General features: G+C 34.2%; 1 protein-coding gene across 1 annotated transcript; it reads left to right on the top strand.

The window, feature by feature from the left end:
* The first annotated feature begins 18,830 nt into the window (after positions 1 to 18,830).
* On the top strand, positions 18,831 to 23,346 carry LOC133527300 (lipase 1-like). Its single transcript, XM_061864278.1, has one exon. It carries the CDS (start codon positions 19,423 to 19,425, stop codon positions 20,602 to 20,604), a length of 1,182 nt encoding a protein of 393 aa, XP_061720262.1. The 5' UTR covers positions 18,831 to 19,422; the 3' UTR covers positions 20,605 to 23,346.
* The last annotated feature ends 207 nt before the right edge of the window (positions 23,347 to 23,553 follow it).

Genomic DNA, 23,553 nt, shown 5'->3' with positions numbered 1-23,553 from the left:
ATTTTGCGGTTTAAATAAAATACCATATCATACACTTCGCCTCATATACATGACCGACTCAGTAATAAATTATGGAAAAACATATAAACTTACTTTCAATGCATACAATATACTTACAGTTAAGAATGCTAAAAACCATTGTACCTCTTAAAACAAAATACGAGTATAAACATAACTATGATAAGCTATTTCAGAAGTGCAGAATAATGAATGTAACTGATAAGCCAGATTGGCAGTGATATTGGAATATAGACATAACATAGGAGAACTAAATAGGTATAATAGACGTAATAACCTCCGGGCGATAAGAAAAATAAAAAAATCACCCTTCCAAGGAGTATTAACATATATGGACATAGAGTAAGGTATTAAATAAATATAGCTACTTACCAAATATGCTATATATTTTTCCTAGGTATTCCATTGATAATATAGAGACTAAGCCCTATAATATTAAATGTATAACCAAGAAAGCTTTGTTAGAATTTAAGTCATAATAACTCTATAATATTTACTATAATTTAGTACTCAATACATTTAAATTAAAACCTGCTCTTCATGGCTAATAATCTAAAACAAATATAGATTGAGCTAAGAATCTGAAACACGTAGAGAGGTTTTTTTTTTCTAAAAAAAGGATAAACAGTTCAATTTTATTTTAATGTCTTGTTACTTTCTCATTTAGGTATTATATTAAAAAGGGGTAAGGAGTTTTATAGCATGAGAGACCGGATAAGAAAAAAAAAATTCGGATAAGAAAGGCCAAACGGGGGCTATTAGTAAGTATCATGTACATTACAAGCATAGGGAGTACCTTTGTTTTGACTTTGTACGTCTTTTTGATAAGAAGAGAATTTTTTTTGCAATAACTCATAAACAACTAAACCGATATGTTCGCTATTATAATTTTCATTGAAAGTCTTTATTAAGTTTATTATATTTTTTATATCTTCTGGATTCATGGTTCAAAAGTTAGAGGGGGGCAACACATTATTTTTTCTTTCGGATCGATTATTTTCTAAAATATTAATTTTATCAAAACCCGTACTTATTCGAAATACCTATCCAACGATGTCTCATACTAGTTCAAAGCAAAAACATATTCAAAAAATAATTTTGTATGGGAGTACACAATTTTTTTATAGTTTTTATTTTACCGTTTTATTGCAAGGCATGATTTATGTATCTTTCTTTCTAGCGCTAACGATCACAGAGCAAAGCCTCAGACAGACAGACGGCCATGGCGAAACTATAAGGGTTTCTAGGTGACTACGAAACTCTAAAAAGGATGGAATACTGGAGTTTGGTATTTACAACAATTACCCGGAAACTTAGTTCAATGTCAATTAGTATATAATTATTTACTAATTCACGACAGTCTAAATTATATTTACAGTCGGTGCCAAGTTAACAAAATCTTTCATTGCTGCATAACAGAAAATAATAATATGAGTAATTTGTTAGTAGTGTACGAACTAAATTAATGAGTTAACTTATGTATTTTTTATTGCAAGTAAGTGCAGCGTTCTTCGCTGTCTAAAATTTTGGTTCTCATAAATTTTGGTTTGGTGCCGGCTTCAAAAAATAAGTTATTACCCGGATGGTTATTACTTTTCTTATTATTAGGCATTAATAACTTTTTGGCTGATATTTACTTTACGACGGGATAAGGACTGGATAAGGTTAGTGTTGCGGTATATAAAAACTAAAATATATTTTGTTGTATGGAAGCCCCCCTTCAATATTGATTTATGTATCCATGCCAAATTGCAGCTTTCTAGCACTAACCATTACGGAGCAAAGCCGCTGACGAACAGACAGGCGGACATGGCCGTGGCGAAACTATAGGTTTTCCTAATTGACTACGGAACCGTAATAATAAAATGTAATGAGATATTTTTATAGGCGTCCTGCAGCCACAGGTTAGGCAATTGTCCATACATGTATTGGTGTGGGCGAGACGCACGATAACGAATAACATTATTCAGATATCATTCTGATGTAATATATGTTCGACTTTGTTTGTATGTGATAATAATAATAGTGGTTCAAAGTCCTAGGAAGTATAAAAACTCATTTGTAAGAACAATAGTATAATAAAGTAAGCAAAGTACATATACCATTATACCTGCAACTACGTGTCTATCTGTATTTACTGTCCATACATTATATACACAGTGTAACACGAGGAACCCGAAAGATTAAACACGTATTTCTGCGGCCAAGTGAAGGAAAAAATGTTACATGAAAGTATATATCGCGAAAAAAAAAACTTTTTGAATGTAATAAGTTTGTAAATAAAAAGTGAATGTTTTAGGTAAAACTGGCTTTTTTTTCGTAAAACCCAGTTTTTGCAATATTGGATATTAAGGGCCTGTTTCACAACGTCCAAGGAAAGTCCTCTGCCACTTATTTGAAAAATAAAGTCATCGTTGCCGTTTCACAATCTTCAAATAAGCTTAACTGGTAGATAAAGTGCTAACTTTTGGATCAATAATTGATCATTGCCATCAAAAAGGCGTTTTTCACTAAGTAACAATAAGAAGATTTTTTTTAAATAGGTCTTAGTCTTAACTCTCAAACTAGGCGAATTACAGAGAAGTTTAATTTGACATTTTAGTCTTTTAATGTGACCAAGAATACACTGTTAAAATCTTTCGAGTTCTTCGTGTTACACCGCGTATATAATTTAAGTTTAAAATATTTCTAATGTGAACATATAAAACGATCGCACTATACAAAATACTGACAGACAACGTACAGCCCATTGAGGTAGGTCCTTGAATTAAAAACATACAGTTGTGTGCAATATAATAACTATAAAGGAAATGAAAATTAGGGGTAAACTATAACTTTGGATCAATTATGTTGTATCTTTTTTTATAATTATTCTGCAATACTTGACATTGTTTTAAAATTAGCTGTAACCTTTACTTAAATAATGTTGGGGGTGAAAAAATATATCGTGAAAACCGGCTTTATTAACTCGAAAACCCGAAATTCTTATAAAAACGTAAAACCCTACGGAAAAAAAACTATTGTAATTTTGTATCTTGCCTATTATTTCCAATCAAAGCCAAGTCATCCAGAAAAAAAACTTTTCTATAAGACGATCTACGACGAAGAAAAAAGCCGGTTTTCATGTTTTTTACTTCCAATTTTATTTAAGTAAAGGTTACCGTTCATTTTGAAATACTCGTAATGTCAAGTAATGCAGAAGTATTATAAAAAGATTTATAATTCCTCTTGGCGTTATTGGTGGATGTTTCCCTTACTCATCGCTCCCCCGCTGCCGCACACCACTCCAACTGGAGCTTAACCCTTAAAACGGTGAAAATGAGGTTGTTTTTTTTTTACTAAGCCCAGTATCTTATACGTATAAATATAGTTTCAGAAGCCTGGACCCTGGACGTAGACTAAAATAAACAGAAAATGGTTTCGACAGATTCTCGGTTAGTTTCACTAGACTTAAATCGACCGGGGAATAAACTGTAATTACCTTTTATATTATTTTTGAGCTCCCGATATTTCACTGTGAGTGTGGTGTGCTTGGACAGACTAACAAGTGTGGACGTTGAAAGAGAACGCAGCCGACGCGCACGAATGAGGGTAGACCGAGCGCGGTCTACTCAACTTTGACACAAACCCGCTATCTCCAGTTACCCGTGAACAAGATGCATGGAACTGCGTCGCAATATCGGTAATATAAAAACAATATAAAAGGTCATCACGGTTTATATCCCAGTCGATTTAAGTCTAGAGAAAAATTTATTGTAATATGGTGGTGTATAGGTGATAATCTTAACTAATTTTTTTTACTAAATTAAACTTGTATAAAACAATAAAAATTATATATAAACATGAACATATAAAAAAAAAACAAAAGTTAGTCACCGGGCGAGATTCGAACCCGTAATACTGGTTTCTAGCCGTCCGTGTCTTAACCCGCTGGACCAGACGGACAGTTGCCGGCAACACGAAATTAGCGACCATATTCTGCGTCGAAAGAAAAACGCATGAAAACTCGAAAACACGCGTTTTCCCAAACATAAGACTAATCTAGATCGATTGTATACCCCCAAAAACCCCCATATACCAAATTTCAGCGAAATCGTTAGAGCCGTTTCCGAGAATACAAGAATTGCTCGTTTAAAAAAATGAAAATGAAAAAATATTTATTTCCTTATAAAGTAAAGGTTTACAATTTGACATAAGTGGTTGGAGCTTCCTTTTACGTGAATGAACCTGTATCAGGATGCCCCGCTCCTCCATAACTTACAGTCTTTTTACTTAGTGGTAGGGAAATATTGCATAAGTACATGAAAGCTTTATAGCTATTTTATTATATATATATATGCTATTTGATTTGTGTTCTAGCCTAATTAATATATGAATATATGACTGAAAGTCGTTTAAAGGTATAAGATTTACCTGAATAGTACGCATTTCGCCAGATACGACAGGCAATTTGTAATACATTTCTTCAACCCTTTTTTGCCATAAATTCCACGAATATTCAGCTTCTGTATGATGCACCAGGGGTCTCATGACACTTGTACCGCAAAACATATGGTTACTTTCCACGACCACGATATTTATTAATAAAAGAAGCGCAAAGGACTTCATTATGAATTTGTTGAGAACTGTTCTTGGAGCAAGATGCGAAATAATAATGAGAGTAATCAGAACAATAATATAAACATAACGCTTTTTGCTTATCCTCAATACTGATAATGATGACCGCTATTTGGTAATGTTATTGTTAGTGGTGGTACTAATTGGTTGAATTTGTGGTCATACGCTCAATATAATTAATAAAGTACCTGGGCGTTATAATTATTTATTGTAATATGGTGGTGTATAGGTGATAATCTTAACTACATTTTTTTAATAAATTAAACTTGTCTAAAACAATAAAAATTATATATAAACTTGAACATATAAAAAAAAAGTTAATCACCGGGCGAGATTCGAACCCGTAACACTCGTTTCTAGCCGTCCGCGTCTTAACCCGCTGGACCAGACGGACAGTGGTCGGCAACACGAAACGCATGAAAACTCGAAAACACGCGTTTTCCCAAACATAAGACTAATCCAGATCGATTGTATACCCCCAAAAACCCCTATATACCAAATTTCAGCGAAATCGTTAGAGCCGTTTCCGAGATCACAGATATATATATACAAGAATTGCTCGTTTAAAGGTATAATATAAATATTATAGGGACATTCTTACACAGAAGCGCTGGTGGCCTAGTGGTAAGAGCGTGCGACTTTCAATCCGGGGTTCGCGGGTTCAAACCCCGGTTCGTACCAATGAGTTTTTAGGAAGTAATACGACGAAATATCATTTGATATTTACCAGTCGCTTTTCGGTGAAGGAAAATATCGTGAGGAAACCGGACTAATCCCAACAAGGCCTAGTTTACCCTCTGAGCTGGAAGGTCAGATGGCAGTCGCTTTCGTAAAAACTAGTGCCTACGCGAATTCTGGGGATTAAATGTCAAGCGGACCCCAGGCTCCCATGAGCCGTGGCAAAAATGCCGGGACAACGCGAGGAAGAAGAAGATAGGGACATTCTTACACAAATTGACCAAATCCCACGATAAGCCAAGAAGACTTGTGTTGAGTGTACTCAGACAACGATATTATTGTACAAATACGTAATATAAAATACTTACTTAAATACATAGAAAACAACGAGGTGCTCAACGAGGGGGGGGGGGGTTAGGGTCGGCAACGCGCATGTAACTCCTCTGAAGTTGCAGGCGTACATAGGCTACGGTGACAGCTTACCATCAGGCGGGCCGTATGCTTGTTTGCCACCGACGTAGTTTAAAAAAATTATAAGTATACTTATGTACCATGAAGTTCCGATGCCGAATGATGAATATTCTAAACGAATGCCTGCATAACTAGGTAATTATGCATATTATGTACAATCATCTATTCAGGGTCTTTCGGCTATTTATTACTATGCTCAAAGTTGTTTTTATGCCATTTATTTTTAGGTATTGCGAAGTTCCAATGACAAACCACGTCTGCTAAAAATATGTATGCAAAAAAATTATACGCTATATCCGTCCTTATAGTTATGAGCTTGGTAGCGGGTTGTCTTTCTCAGGGCTAGGTACACCAGAATTAATGCGTCTTGGATAAGCCATCTTAAGAGGGAAGTACCACCTTTTGGTTGATTTCCTGACGTGTCCTGTCATCTACGCTCATCTCTTCAGTGGAACCGCAGCCTTAATAAGGCCTAAGTCATGGTAAGGACAAAGAAGAGTCATAAATTTTTTTGGAACAAACTTTTATCGCTGACTGTTCTTTTCTTTCCAGAGGCAACAAATAGTCATCGGGACTATTCTAACAACTCCAAACATAATTAGTTTGCGTTGTTTTATCACAGCCTGCCTGTCATCCTGCCTCCATCATCAGATCAGCTTCACGTCATCATAATATTACATTGTCATCGATTTACATAAGTATGCTAAATCGGAAATCGGGAAGTGGGTCAAATTTAGCTTCCAAGATTTGACCTACACAATCATACATACATATTAACAGAGTAATAAGTTAAAAGCTTGTAAAGACGCTAATGGTTTTAAAACCTGGGAGACGTGAGTGATTCTGTAGTAACACAGGATAATTGTTCTGCTTTTTTTTATATAGGAGGCAAACGAGCAGACAAATCGCCTGATGGTCAGCGATTACAGTCGTCCAAGGACACTTGCAACACCAAGGGGGTTGTATGTGCGTTGCCGGCATTTAAGATAGTACGCTCTTTTCTTGAAGGTTTAATGGCCGTATCGGTTCAGAAATACCTAGTCAATTTGTGTAATAATGTGCTTTAATATTTATTTATTTAAATAAAACGAAACCTAAACTAACCTATAAAATTTACTGCTGCTTAATCTACTGATTAATGTTATTGAATGAATGTTAGTTTCTTAATAAATCAAATAAAATATGATTGCTTATTGGGGATGCGAGATTGGTAGAGGCTAGACTGCAGAGCCTAGAACACCGTAGAAAGGTAGCCTGTTTATCGGTAGGTATTCTACAGGATACATTTCGGGGAGTGTGCGATGGGATTACATAATCTTATCCCCCCATCTCCGTTCTGCCACCGTGGGACTAGACGCGGACTTGCGTTTCACCCTTACGTCGTTACTTTACCACTGATTCGCACTAAACGCTACGCATCCAGCTTTATCATGCGAATGGCTAAGGAGTGGAATTCACTTCCTGCAAATCTATTCCCAGTCCACTATAGGTAACTTGGATCTTTCTCATCTTTTTAAATCGAGAGTGAATAGACATCTTTTAGGTAAGCATGTTCCATCCTAGACTGCATCGGCACTTTCCATCAGGTGAGATTGTGGTCAAATGCTTACCATTTCGTATTAAAAAAAAAAACTTTGACTAGTTTTTTCTTTTATGTTATTTTTTACAACCAGAATCGAATAATAAAATTCGGTTGAGTTGAATCCTATCATCAAATGGCATAGGTACAGTCAGCGTCAAATACTTCGTAGCAGTCAAAGTGGCCAAATAGTTCGGTACACCATACTAAATATATGGTGTACAGAACTATATGGCTACTTTGGTTGCTACAAAGTATTTGACGCTGACTGTACCAACGTTTTTTTTCGCACATAGTTATTATATAGTTATAAAAGAGACGAACGGTCTGGCCTAGTGGGTAGTGACCCTGCCATAGCTGCCCTGTTCATTTTCCGCAAATCGACAACAACCAGCCCAGTTCCTCTACGAAACCTAGCAATGTATTCAGGTTGCTAACTGCCTCCTTTAGACTAATAGGTATGTTATTACTTATTAACGTAATTGATGTAAATCAAAATATAACCAGCTTAGGTAGTTTACTCTATTTTTAGTGCATTCATCTTGAAAAAATATACAGGTATGCAAAACTAGGCATAGTTAATGGAAGTCAAAAAATTAACAATTACACGTAAATAATTGACGACCGGTCTGGCCTAGTGGGTAGTGGCCTTGCCCATGAAGCCGATGGTCCTGGGTTCGAATCCCGGTAAATTCATGTATTTGTGTGATGAGCACAGGTATTTGTTCCTGAGTCATGGATGTTTTCTATGTATTTAAGTATTTGTATATCATATGTAGGTATATATTCTGAGTACCCACAACACAAGCCTTTTGAGCTTACTACCGTGGGATTTAGTCAATTTGTGTAAAAATGTCCCTATAATATTTAATTATTTATTTTAAAATGTGCTCAATTCAATCGATTTGCTATCTAAAAATTCTGTAATAAGTTGGTTCGCAAATCAGTCCAAGTCAGTTTCGCCGAGTACGCCCTTCTGAACACTTGTAAAGGCTAAGCTGGCTGTACGCTTGTTTGCAACCAACGTAATTAAAAAAACGGAACTTGATGGGCCTGGTGACGTAGTTTGATTCCTTGACATGCATCACCTTGCCTGTCTTAGGCATAGGTCACATAGCTCGCATATCACTAATTATCATACTTATACATATCTTACAAGTTACGTAAGACCAAACCAGTTGGCAAGGCCGGCTGGCGTTTCCGATACTGTTTAATAAAACGTAATATTATGTGTTTACTGTTATTTTATTTATTAGACACAATGCAAGCTTACAGTGTCAGACCAATTTACTTACATGCTAGGAAAACATAAATTATCAAGAATAATAAATATACATGGTAACGAATCAAAGATTAACATACAAAAATAAGAATAATGCGCATAAAAATGTAACTAACCAAATAGACCGCGAGCCAGGATCAATTTCTATGACCAATCAATCGCCTCCCGGCTGAAAACTCGTGTAGTGGTTAATGGCTAGGTATGATGAACCCTCGTGGACGTCAGCTGCCGCTCCGTTGGTGGGTTGAGAAATGACAGCCATTGAAACACGTAAAACAAAAAAAAATATACATAAATACGGTGACATTATTCACAAATACGGTGACATTTCAAACATTCGTCAGCTATATTGTCATTCTTTGTCAGACTTAAATTGACCGGGAAATAAAATTACAATAAAACCGGTGATGCTGGCATTTTGTGGCAAGAATAACGTTTAAAGTTCGTGTCATCCACGATGGCGCGCAGATTTTTCAAATCTAACCTTTAATTACATCACAATACGAGTGCACGCGTCGTCGTGAATGACACGATCTATAAATTAGTGCTTAGTATTCTTCCATGCGCCGACTTAGCAGTTAACCCAGCGTGTTATTGTTATTATTTTGATGTTTTTCCGTGAGTAATAGGTTTTTTTTTATTAAATTAAACTCCTAAAAATCTCGTTATTTTATTAAGTAGGTACTTCGTTTTCAATGTTAAGGGCTCGAATATTATCTTCCTGGTCTGAATCTGGTTGACCATGACTTTTAAGTTCGTTAACTCTTGGTATTTTCCGGCTAAAGGTGAAAGCCGTAAGGTAGGAAGTGCTATCTTCTACATATTACAACGCTGTCGTAAAATTATTGTCGGAACTCCTAGTGGGAATTGTGTTAGGATATAGGCTAAATTTATTATTTTAGAATCTTATCCGTATATATTACTGGCCTGTATCTGTTTTTTCCCCAATAAAGAAAAAAAAAAAAACAGTTCCGTTCCAACACTTAGCTGACCATCGAAGTGGGCTTTATTTCAGTGTGTTGAATTGAAACCGTTTATTTTAATTTTGTGAATTTAGTTCTTACTTCAAATTTTACTTAATTCAACGATAGATGGCATTAGTAGTAGCGATTTTGGAAATTTATTATGATTGTTTTTGTTGGCAATTAACACTAAAATATTTGTAAAATTATTTGGACTAATATGTATGTATTATTTTGCATTTAAAGGCACAATGTAGCGATTTGTTGTTAAATGAAATCAATTACCAAATAAGTCAAAAGATGGCACTTTGTTCCGAACGCCTGTTTTCTAGAACGCGGTGTTAAGGTTTTTCCGGGTTTATATATAGGGTCCGAGGAACAATAGGACTTCCGTTTAGAGTCAAATCGAGCGATAAGTATAATATACCACTACACTCACTAGTAATAGTAGTTAACATCGTAATTAAAGTGGCGGTTATATACAGTCTGGTGTTATTTTTGGACCTCGTTCACGTTGCAATCAGGTTAACACTTTTATCTATACACATATCATAAACCCTCTATCACCTCTATGATGCCTTCAAAATCCGTAAATAATGGCCAACATTACGATAAACTGTTTTGTTACTACAAATTTCTTATCTGTGAATCATCACAGATAACAGATGTAGTTATGAAGCAATTACATCAGTAATTGCTTCATAACTACATCAAAATCGATTTGTTATGATTTCAAATTTGGAACATCTCTGAAAAAAAACCAATTCCATTTGACCTCTATTCTAATACCAGTCGAGATGCCTTTTTCTTAGAAATGAAAGGTCAATTGCATACAATTTTGACATATCTCGCATGTTAGTTTGTATCGAATAATACGGAAATAGGCCCCCGACTCTAGTTTGTCTTTTAATTAGTTTTAAGTATAAAATGAATATGTTTTGTTGTTTTTAAAGGAACTATAGCAAAAGTTTCGTGTAAAATGAGCGATTAAAATATTTCGGTGACGCCACCACATATCCGCGAGTTCCACCAAGAGAGCAACGATGCCCTGTAATTTGGGTTAGTGAATATGTCATAGAAAGTTATGTGTGTGTAGATAAAATAGTGTATGTAACTGTAGATAATTAGGCATTAAAACACTCGTGTGATCCTATTAAGAAACTCACTTCGTTCGTTTCTTAAACCCACACTCGAGTATTTCAATGCCTTTATTATGTAGCATTCACATAAACTACTATTGACGACGACATAGTCTAAACCACCGTATAGTAATATTAAGACCATGGAATTTTAAACACATTATAATCTTCAAATGATGAACTAATAATTAAAAGTATTAAAACGGAAGACGGGGGTTTTAGTATAAAAGAAATAAGGATAGTGCCGCTGCGCGGCGGATGCTGTTCGACGGGAGAGTTGATAAGTGTTCGTTAACCTTAAGGTCCTTAGGTTGGTACGGGTTCTTGAGCGTGAGTGTGAGCGATATTGCTGCACATCAGTGCTCGGGATCGCGGATATTTTTTTGAATTGTAATTCTTGTAAGTAATAAATAAATAATCGGACTCGCCCACGAAGGGTTCCGTACCATTTATGACGTATTAAAAAAACTACTTACTAGATCTCGTTTAAAGCAGTTTTCGGTGGAAGTTTGCATGGTAATGTACATCATATATTGTTTTTAGTTTTATCATTCTCTTATTTTAGAAGTAACAGGGGGGGGACACATTTTGCAACTTTGGAAGTGTCTCTTGCGCAAACTATTCAGTTTAGAAAAAAATAATATTAAAAACCTCAATATCATTTTTGAAGACCTAATATCCATAGATATCCCACACGTATGGGTTTGATGTAAAAAAAAATTTGAGTTTCAGTTGTAAGTATGGGGAACCCCCAAAATTTATTGTTTTTTTTTTCTATTTTTGTGTGAAAATGTTAATTCGGTTCACAGAATACATCTACTTACCAAGTTTCAACAGTATAATTCTTATATTTTCGGAAAAAATTGGCTGTGACATAGACGGACAGACAGACAGACATGACGAATCCTTAAGGGGTTCCGTTTTTTTGCCATTTTTTTCGAGCGGCAATGTATTTCGTACATTATGATCACTTGTGACAGTTGTGACGTCGCGTCATTAATTTGAGACGTTTTGAGTTAAAACAAAGTAGTGATACCTACATTGCTTGCTGAATTATTTTGTATGAAAAAAAAAGTCGTCCATTTTTTTTAAACCTATGAAAGTGTGTTAATTACAGCCTGAACTAACTGCCCTATGATTATGTGGTCGTATCAAAAATATGCGCTGTATATATGATTACTTTGCCCCACATGTGGAAAAGATGCAACTTTCTCATTAGTTTTTGAACAATCAAGAGGGCCTTCATCAGTGGCTGTGGTGAAAAGTAACAGTCCTATGGCCATGATTTTTTCCTTAGGAATTACTTGCAATTGGAGACGTCTTAGTGTAGGAAATAAAGGTAGTGGACCCCGCAGTAATTCCTCTGCCAGAAAAAACTTTACAGTATGATAAAGTATCAATAAATAAAAAGTATTGTCTTAATTTCCAAAGAATAATAATAATAGGATTTAAGTAAATACCTAAAGTATTAAATCGTTAATATCTTTTTACGGAAAAATGCTCCGTTCAAACTTTCTTCACCAGACATATTCATGTAACGTATTATAACAATATATGAAATATCCAAAAAAATATCCCAGTAGAAATACCAATATTAATAAAATATAATTTTTGGACGTGTCTTGGACCGGAAAATTACTCCGTCTAATTTTTTCACTGGAATGCCATTTTATTGCCGTTTTATAGCTACAAAATGAAAATCTAAAAAAAAATCCATGTAACTATACTATTTTCAGAAATTGCCTTTTTACTCGCTGTGAAAAATTTCTCTATCCATTTTATTTATTGAATTAAGATCACAGTTTTATTTCCATCCAACTATAAAAACATCCAAAAAAATAACGAGCGTATTAAAAACTTAACATATCGGGAGCAGTGTGTAGGGAGCGGGGTGTACAAGCGGGGTGCGGGAGCGGTACCGGCCGCCGCAAGCGCGCGCGCCGCGCCTGCCTGGCGGTGGCAGCTTGCTACTTCTCTATTCATTCGCGTATCGCCTAGGTGCATAGGTTACTGTTGTTAAAAATATTTCTACTTGTTTCTTTTTTGACCTGCCTAATGCCTGCCTGTCTGTGTAGTACCTACCGTAAGTATAGTCTCTACCGTACCTACAAATGAAGTAGGTAGGTTATGCGATGTGTCTAATTTAAATATTTATATTCTTAAATTCAATTTATTCAATTCGAGTCGTACGTATTAGGCCATCAAACGAAGGAAAAAACGGGGAAATAATTCGTGTATAAGCGAATTTTGGCATAGTTGTAGATAAAGGTACCTTACATAACATACTGAAAGTACTGATAGAGGGGGGTGGCGCTATTGTGTACGGGGGAGGGAGGGTTTAAATGTCCCTTTTTTAGTTTATCTTAAATAACTCGTGAACGGTGGCCCATATCAAAAAATGATCTATCACGCAAATCATCTATGTAACATTTCCTACAAGAAAAATTCAGTACACTTTTTACTAGGATCAATATTTAGAAAGATATTAAAGCGGGAAAATTAATTAAAATCAATTTTCTGGTACATTTTTCTATATTTTCGTAAACGGTGGCAATTAGCAAAAAACGCTGTAAAATGTAAATAATCTACACAAAACTTCTACAAAAAAGATTCAGTACCCTTTGTGAAAGGATCAATATTTAAAAAGATATTAAATAGGGAAAGTTAATAAAACCAATTCTAAGGTTCATTTTCTTTATTTTCGTAAATAATTTGTAAAGTATGACCCATAGCAAAAAAAAAAAATGTCTTATACATAAAATTTTCTATAAGAAATATCTAGCACACTTTTCGCTAGGATGAATATTTAAAAAGATACTAAAGCGGGAATGTTAATAATAATCAATTTTAAAAACCCTTTTTAGTTTTCATAAGTAACTCGTAAACGGTAGCCCGTAGAAAAACACGTTCAAACATAAATACTTAACATAAAATTTTCTAGAAAAAAGATTTCTATTCTTTTTCTTTAGGATCAATATTATTGAGATATTAAACCGCGAAAGTTAATTTTAATCAATTCTGCACATTATTTGTGCACTATACATAAAGAATGCACATAATATTTCCTACAAAAAATAATTCGATCACTTTTCTCTAGGATCAATATTTAAGAAGATATTAGAGGGGGTAAATCAATTCATAGGTACTTTTTTTAGTTGTTCGTAAATAACTATTAAACGGTGCTCCAGTGCAATAAGAATGTTAAACATAAATACTTAACATAAAATTTTCTGGAAAAAAGATTTATTACACTTTTTCTTTAGGATCAATATTATTGAGATATTAAACGGCGAAAGTAAATTTTAATCAATTCTGCACATTATTTGTGTTTCTCGCTTTAAAAGCTTAATAAATATTGATCTTAGGGAAAAGTGTTCCGCATGTCTTTTGTAAAAAAAATATTATAATTGTTTATATACACATTTATATTTTTTGCTATAGGTCATACTTTACAAATTATTTACGAAAAACTAAAAAAAGAGACCTGAGGATTCATTGTAAGTAACTTTGCTCCTCTTTGACTAAAAAACCGGACAAGTGCGAGTCGGACTCGCCCACTGAGGGTTCCGTACTTTTTAGTATTTGTTGTTATAGCGGCAACAGAAATACATATAAATATAAATATTTCTGTCATAGCATGCCAAACTATAATTCTAAACGTAACCAGCGACAATGATATCGCTCGGAGCGCACGTGAGACAATTGCATCGACGCGGCTGCTAGCTCTAAATAGCCCTTTTTTAGTTTATCTTAAATAACTCTTAAACGGTAGCCCATATCAAAAAATGTTCTTTCACGCAAATCATCTAAATAAAATTTCGAACAAGAAAAATTCAGTCCACTTTGTTATTTAAAGATTAGGCGGGAAAGTTAAATAAAATCAATTTTATGGTCCATTTTTCTATATTTTCGTAAACGGTGGCAATTAGCAAAAAACGCTGTAAAATGTAAATGATCTACATAAAACTTTCTACAAAAAAGATTCAATACCCTTTGTGAAAGGATCAATATTTAAAAATATATTAAAGAGGGATAGTTAATAAAACCAATTCTAAGGTTCCTTTTCTTTAGTTTTCGTAAATAATTTCTAAAGTATTACCCATAGCAAAAAAATGTCTCATACATAAATAAGTAACATAAAATTTTCTGTAAGAAATATGTAGCACACTTTTAGCTAGGATGAATATTTAAAAAGACACTAAAGCGGGAATGTTAATAATAATCAATTTTAAAAACCCTTTTTAGTTTTCGTAAGTAACTCGTAAACGGTAGCCCGTAGCAAAACACGTTCAAACATAAATACTTAACATAAAATTTTCTAGAAAAAAGATTTCTATTCTTTTTCTTTAGGATCAATATTATTGAGATATTAAACCGCGAAAGTTAATTTTAATCAATTCTGCACATTATTTGTGTTTCTCGCTTTAAAACCTTAATAAATATTGATCTTAGGGAAAAATGTTCCGCATGTCTTTTGTAGAAAATTTTATTATAATTGTTTATATATATATTTTGCTATAGGTCATAATACTTTACAAATTATTTACGAAAAACTAAAAAAGAGATCTGAGGATTCATTGTAAGTAACTTTGCCCCTCTGACTAAAAAAAACCCAACAAGTGCGAGTCAGACTCGCCCACCGAGGGTTCCGTACTTTTTAGTATTTGTTGTTATAGCGGCAATAGAAATACATCATCTTTGAAAATTTCAACTGTATATCACGGTTCATGAGATACAGCCTGGTGACAGACGGACGGACGGACAGCGGAGTATTATTAATAGGGTCCCGTTTTAGCCTTTGGGTACGGAACCCTAAAAAGGACCTGGAAACTGATTATAATGAATTTTAATATCTCATTAATCATAATCATAATCATATTTATTGGTAATATCATATTACATGTCACAATACATTTTATACTTAAGTACATATGTACATATTGCAGATAATTAAGTATTCAAAATTACACACAAAAAATACAGTACAACAGTATGTGTATCCTATCCTAGATCAACACAAAATAGCTCGCTATGATTATAGAAAGCCTGCTCGACAAGCCAGATTTTTAGTTTTGTTCTGAAAACCGACGCACTAGGAGCAGCAACTATTTCGCTTGGGAGGTGATTATAAACCTTGCGACCCATAACGTGAGCGAGTTTTTTTGATTTGGCGAGTCTGAGAGGTAAAAGGGGTAGTAGTATTAAATATTGATCCTAGCGAAAAAAATTACGGAACTTTTGTTGTGTAAAATTACATTTCTATTATTAATGTATAAAGAACTTTTTGCATTGGGCCACTGTTTACGAGTTATTTACGAAAAACAAAAAAATTAGGGACTTGTAAATTGTTTGTGATTTACTTTCCCCCTTTAATATTGTTTTAAATATTGATCCTGGAGAAAAGTGGTCTGTATGTTTTTTGTAGGAAATATTATGTTAATTATTTATGTATAAGAACCTGTTTTGTTATGAGCTGCCGTTTAAGAGTTATTTACGAAAAATTAAGAAGTGACTTTAAAATTGATTAGTATTAATATTCCCGCTTTAGTATCTTTTTAAATGTTGATCCTAGCGAAAAGTTTCATATATCTTTCTTGTAGTAAAAATTATGGTTAATATTTATGTATGAGAGATTTTTTGCTATGGATCATACTTTACAAATTATTTACGAAAAACGAAAGAAAAGGAACCTTAGAATTGATTTTAATTGACTTTCCCCCTTTAATATCTTTTTAAATATTGATACTCTCAAAAAGTTTACTGAATCTTTTTTGTAAAAAAAATGTGTAAATTATTTACGTTTAATAAGGTTTTTGCTATTTACGGGTTATTCACGAAAATATAGTAAAATGGACCATAAAATTGATTTTAATTAACTTTCCCGCTTTAATATTTCTTAAATGTTGATCCTAGCGAAAAAGTGCACTGAATCTTTCGATTCGGCAATTTTATATATATTATTTACGTTAAAGAACATTTTTTACTATGGGCCACCGTTTGCGAGTTATTTAAGAAAAACTGAAAAAAGGGACCTTTAAACTCAGTCAGTCTATGTGGGCGTCTAAAGAAGGTAGCTGGCAGGGACTGGATGCAGAAAACGGGAAAACGTGCTTTGTGGCGCATCTGGGGGAGGCCTATGTCCAGCAGTGGACTGCAACAGGCTGACGATAATGATGATGAAGTATCTTTCAGCTTATAGTACAAGTTTCATCAAAACTGGTTCAGTAGTTTTAAAGATCTCGATGGTTAAGTTTTAAGATATCGCAATTTATTAACGATAAGCATACAATAAGTAGGTAATCTTTATTACGTGGCAAAAATTCTAGAACCTAGTTGTTTTTGACGTCGGTTGTTATTAACGTCTTTAGCGTGATATTATTCTAATCAATGTTATATAAAACTGCGTAAGTATATATTATTCGGTACAAAGAAAACGCAAAAATCACTAAATGTAGTGTAAAGACTTACACATCAGTGACAACGACAACTCCCTTCTTAAGTGTGGACTGCGGGTCACGCGGTCGGGTCGTACTAGTAGCACAAGGACACTAATCTGCACTTAACTGCTAAAGGAAGACGGTACATTATTGCGTAACCGCGGGATGGATTTATCTTCGCTTCAAAAATTTCGGTGTTCTGGATGATATTTCTTTTGGATATTTTGAATTTAAGTGTATACGTATATATTTAAAAGAATACAGGCTGAGAAATTTTCCACTCTCAGTTTTTAATAGTTGTAAAATACATACATTTGGGTATGTATTTTTTTTGGATATTCTTACCCACTACGCCAAATTATATTCTAAGATCATATAAGAAGAAAAAAATTACAGAGCAATTTTCCGATGAAAATGAGCGTCAAAAAAGGAATTATCATTAAAAAAAAATCTCATGTTTGACAAAAATTTTTGATTTTTTTCTAGTATTACATACTGATACAAATAACTTATTTGGTAAAATAATTTTGGACAGAGGAATTACTCGGTTAAACATATAAACAGATTTATATTTTTACGTATAAATACCTAATTAGGTTTTTTTTTTTTTTGGATATTTATATGTTAGTTTCGGCTCATACTATACAATAACCAAGCAAAATTTCATGGACTGAGAAATTATTGCATGGGTCTCCATACAACAACTTGCTAGATTTACTACACTATCTGGCACGAATTGCACGTCTGGCTCTGGAGATAAATAACCCACAGAGAAAAATATTTAGATTGCAATATTTACGAGTATGAAAAAAACATATTATTAACAAACTACAGTAATTTTAAAATGATTTGTTCCTTAAAGTATGACTATCAGCGCTATTGCCTCTTACTTAAAATATTTTACTTTTCGTTTTAAAACTGCCAATATTCAACGGTATAATTCATACAGCCTGCACAAAACTTATACACCGTGTTTTTTTTTCGTTAATTTCAAGGGTGCATTCGGCTTAGGGAGCTTAAATTACGTAAATTTCTCAAAGACACCGGTATTCTAATTAACTCCATTTCGGAGATACTCAATAATTTATTTTTATCTTATAAGGCCCTCACGAGCATGTAGACTTGACTTAGGGCCTTTTAACATATTCATTAGTATTTAGTACGAGCTTATACATTTGCTACTAAACGTACGTACTATCTCGGACGATCGATGTTCGAAATGACATTGATATGTGACAGTTGTCAATTGTTTGGTTGGGTTCAATGTAATGCCCGTGTTATAACAACGCTATATGCAAGATTAAAATACTTTTTACAAAAACAAAAAAAAAAAGAAAATTAACTATGCCATTTAGTTTCCTCCGTAGATTCTTAACGTACTTACCCATACCCTGAAGTTAACGGAATTAAAAAAAAACACGGTGTGTCAAGTGAAAGAAAACATGTCAACATAATTACCGAACAAGTTTGACAATTATAACATTAACTTGATAATTATAATGAAAAAAAGCACTTCGTTTTATGTTAAGTTAGTTTTTAGTTCGTTAACTAACATGTTTTTATTAGTAATTGATATGATTTATATACATTATTGTAAATAATGCAATTATGACCATATATGATATTATGTTAATAATACAATAATGTAGGTAAAAAACACATATTATTGGCGATATGTGCTGTACTCGCGAAATTTCATGTTAACACCACATTTTTACCAGATGTTCTTATTTTATTATCATCAAAGTTTCGGTACCAAAGCTTTCATCTAAGACATCTTTAATGCCATTATTTTTACTGAGTATCCCACACTTTTTATGATTGTTTTCCACCTAATCATGACCTTGCATTCCGTTTTTTTACAAAGTGGTATATATTTATGCTAATTGAAAAAACATAAATTACGCTTAAACACAATACTTACTAGAATAGAATTAGACACTGATTGTCAGACTAAACCGGCCTTTATATTAATCTCAAGGTGCCAATTACTGGTACAAACAACTTGTCTGTAAATACATCACATTATTATTGATTTCTTCAGTAAAACGAGACAATGGATAATTTGAATGGGAAGTCAGTTGGACATTATCAAGGTTTCCATACGGAATCATAGCCTCACATATAAATAAGAATAAGGAAGTAAAACCAGTTTCATTATGTTCTGTATCACGTCCGATGTAGTACGAATCACCTTAATAATTATGCTCAAAATAACATATTTCACAGACGGTTAAACATGACGGTTTATGTTATATATTTAGTGATCGCAGTGAACAGTGTTGCAACTAACGCACTTTTCATACCAAGATCTTTGCCTGAAGATGCTCTTCTGAACTTTACTGGACTGAGTGAAAAATACGGACATAAGGCTGAAGAACATAGTGTTGTAACTGAAGATGGTTATGTTTTGACACTGTTTCATATATCAGGAAAGAGGAAACCTCCAGTTTTGTTATTACACGGTATACATGATACAGCAGACACTTATATTTTAAGGGGAAAGAGTTCTTTAGCGATCACATTAGCGAACACAGGCTATGATGTCTGGGCAGGAAATACTAGAGGCAATAAATACAGTAGGCGACATATCAAACTTAATCCAGACACAGACCCGACATTCTGGGACTATTCTTTTCATGAGCATGGAGTATACGATCTTGCTGCTATAACTGACTATGTTTTGAATGCAACAGGAGAACAGAGCTTACAAAGCATCGGACACTCTGAAGGAACGACTAATCATTTTGTATTAGGATCGCAACGACCTGAATACAATGATAAATTTAGACTCTTCATAGCACTAGCTCCTGTGGCTTTCCTAAGCAATTTGATATTACCCGTGTCTGCAGCAACTGAACTTGGTCCTTTAATAAACCAAGTATTACTTGCTTTGAAAATCGAAGAATTAATCAATGAGAAAGGAATCGAGAAAAATCTTCTAGATTTGATCTGCAATAAGGAAGACATTGGATACGAATTGTGTTTTAAAGGACTTATACTACAAGGTGCAGGTTATGATCCTAAACGTATCGAGCCGGAATTTTTCCCGACTGTTCTAGGACATTACCCTGCGGCAGGTTCAAGGAAAAGTTTGCTACATTACGCCCAAGTAGCTTTAAGCAAACGCTTCGCACTTTTTGATTATGGCCCTGAAGAGAATATAAAACGCTATGGATTTAAAGTGCCTCCTGATTATAATCTTAGACAGGCTACTATGAAAACAGCACTTATAGTGGGGAGAAATGACAACTTGTCCAGAGTTCGAGACGTGGAATATTTACGCTTTCTTCTTCCGAACATTGTCGAGTATCATTTGATGAGGCAAAAAAGATGGAACCATTTAGATTTCGTCTGGGGCAATGACATGCCGGAGACCTTGTTTCCTCACATAGTATCGTTATTAGAGAAATATAGCTGAAAAAGAGAACCAATAGCTTTGGAAGACCCAAAAATAGTTTTACTTAGAATGGGACAGCTAAGGAAATCTGCTGCTATTGATTTCCAGTCAATAAGAAAGACTAGCCGAAGTACGTAAAAGCAAGGACTGTGAATATTATTGATGATTCAAATTAGTGCATAGTGTACAGTGATACGGAATTAGAAAGAGTAAGCTGAAAATATTTCGAATAATATCATGTGATTTAGAAACTTACTCGTGACAATATTTGGGCCGATTTTTAGTATAGTTATCTTTTTTTTTTATATAATTTGGTAAGCATGAAGAACTGCTGTCTTGGTGGAATAAACACGAAATCCCGATTTGGGAAAAAAATATGTAATTTCAAAAAGTATTGAAATCTGATGAAAAAAATGCAACAAAATAAAAATCGGCCCATTTATGTTAATGAGTAGGTGGGTCTAAATTTTTTTCGTTGTCTTGTTTCTGTCACGCTTAACAATAAAAAGTAGAGTGCTATTTCATGTATTTATAAGACACAAAGAAAAGGAAAGAAACAGTTATTTCAACATTTACTTAAACACAGATTATAAAAAATTGGATAAAATCTGGGATTAGATTACAGGAAATTTTCACAGACCACTTCGTTCGTTAGTTCTGTCTCTCTCTATATCACTCGAATATGCAAGAGGGGTTCACATGTAAATTCGAATGTACAACACTTTTTTTTTAGTAGTAATGTATTGTATGCATAATTATAATGCATATTCACCACTTGTGACAGTTATGACGTCGCGTCAGTAAGTGCAACATTTTGAATAAAACCAAGGTAATTGCGTGCTGAATTATTCAACAAGGAAAAATCAAAATCATCCTTTTCAGTAAAGCATATGTATGAAAGTTAATTCATACCCTAACTACCTTAAGAATATGTTGCTGATCAAAAATACACGCTGTATAACGAAATTTCTATTATCGATGTTCGCGGTAAACTCTCTGTGAACTTCATTAGCAGTACATCGCTGTTTTTCACGGATATCACGGAAACAAACACCTTTTAAAAATCAGTGTCAATGCCAAATGTAACATTACACATTTATGGATAACATGGAAATTATTCAAGTTTTAATTTGACGAGCTGCACAGAAAACTAGACAACATCAGAGACAAGTATGTAACAAAGACTATCTATCTCAAATACGCTTTTCTCTTCGTTGGTGTAGAACTTGTAGAGCGTGTTACCGCACGCCACTTTAGGGTCATATCTTAACGGGTCGCCGCGGTAGACGCAACTAGTCGCCGGCCACCAACAAAATGTGTACAGCTATACATAAATATTATAGGGACATTGAGGTATCTACAAGTACTTTAGTGAAACAACCGGATCTGATAGATGCTCGTTTATTACTGGTTTTTGTACATTACAAGTAGCCGCGCCTGTGTGCGCGCGGACGCACACATGCAAATACACCACAGACATTCTTACACAAATTGACTAAGTCCCACGGTAAGTAAGAAGGCGTGTGTTGTGGGTACTCAGTCAATGATATTTGTACCTATATAATATACAAATACTTAAATACATAGAAAACATCCAAAACTCAGGAACGAATATCAGTGCTCATCACACAAATAAATTACCTTACCAGGATTATAGGCATAGGCAGGGTCACTATCCACTAGGCCAGACCAGTCGACAAACCGGCCGGTCGTATATGAAAGTTAGGTCACATGGTGTTCGCTAGATATGATAGAGCGGTGAGATGTGGCCCCTAGACCAGCACGTACCATCGTGACACAGTGCATTTACTAATGCTCGTTGAATCCAGGAAACTCCACATTCTTTGGGCCGTAATGTTCTGTGCCTCATAGGGTTGCAACGCGCCGCCCAATTTAGGTCCTTTTTTGACATTAGCTGTCTTTAGTATTATCTAATCTCTTATAACATTAGTAAGATTATGTAATTCACCGACGATAGTGTTAAACATGTGATCATTCAAACGTTAAGGTCATTGTTCCTTTGTTTTTGAAATATGATTATAATTCACATTAAATAACGTTCAATTTTATATTTTGTTCAACAGATGACGTATGTTGTTGACGCATGATTGTTTATTTTTTATTAACCGAGTTCAAAAACGAGGAGGTGCTTATTTATTTCTTTTATTTTTCGGAATTTTTGATTTTTATTACGGTATTTAATACAGTTATTACAGTAATAGAGCAAAATCCCAGAGCCGGCAGACCTTACTTATTTTTAGGGCTCGCGGTCGTGTCCGTGATTCGTGAACCCGTAGCCGTGCGCCCGGTTTCGTGATTCACGGCAACGGTTTTATGGTCCGTTCCGCACGTGACATTCGGCTACGTGAAATTAGGGTACGTGAATCCGTGTAGATCCGTGTAGGCGTGATCACGGCTTCACGTATCTTAAGAACACGCCGGTTCGGTCCGCCCGCGACGTTGAGTGAAGATACGATGCGGTCTCTAAGAGCTACGAATAAATATTTATCATGAATTTTTTATTCATAGCTCTAATTTCGTTTCATTACTTTTCAATTAAAATTTATTTCCAATAGTAAGGCTTTGTAAAACCTTCGCTGGTCTCAGGTGTTGTCGAGGTGATAAATAAGAGTGGACTGTATAGTATAGACGCTGGTTTACTCCCAAAATTACAAAATACAAAAGGTGACAAAGTGAATAGTCGTTGGGGGATTGGACAATAACGGTAAGTTTTTGAAAGCTCTGTAAACTGTCAACGTTTTTGAACACCAAATTGCCATATTTAAATTAAAACATAAAGACATTGAGCAACGATTGAATTAAACATTTCATTGAATATTTTAATTAAAAAATATGCAATCTGAATGAAATTAATTATTAGAATATTTGGATACATTAAATTAAATTATATTAAAAATTATTGATTTTTAATTACAAACATTAATGACTTAACCTAACGAATAAAGGATC

The sequence above is a fragment of the Cydia pomonella genome, chromosome 17 (genome assembly GCF_033807575.1).
Source record: "Cydia pomonella isolate Wapato2018A chromosome 17, ilCydPomo1, whole genome shotgun sequence".
NCBI lineage: Eukaryota > Metazoa > Arthropoda > Insecta > Lepidoptera > Tortricidae > Cydia > Cydia pomonella.
Note: the sequence above shows the minus strand (reverse complement) of the source record. Positions and strands in the feature narration are given on the sequence as shown.

Excerpts from the sequence above, each read along its gene's own strand:
- LOC133527300 (XM_061864278.1), top strand. The coding sequence starts at position 19,423 with ATGACGGTTTATGTTATATATTTAGTGATCGCAGTGAACAGTGTTGCA.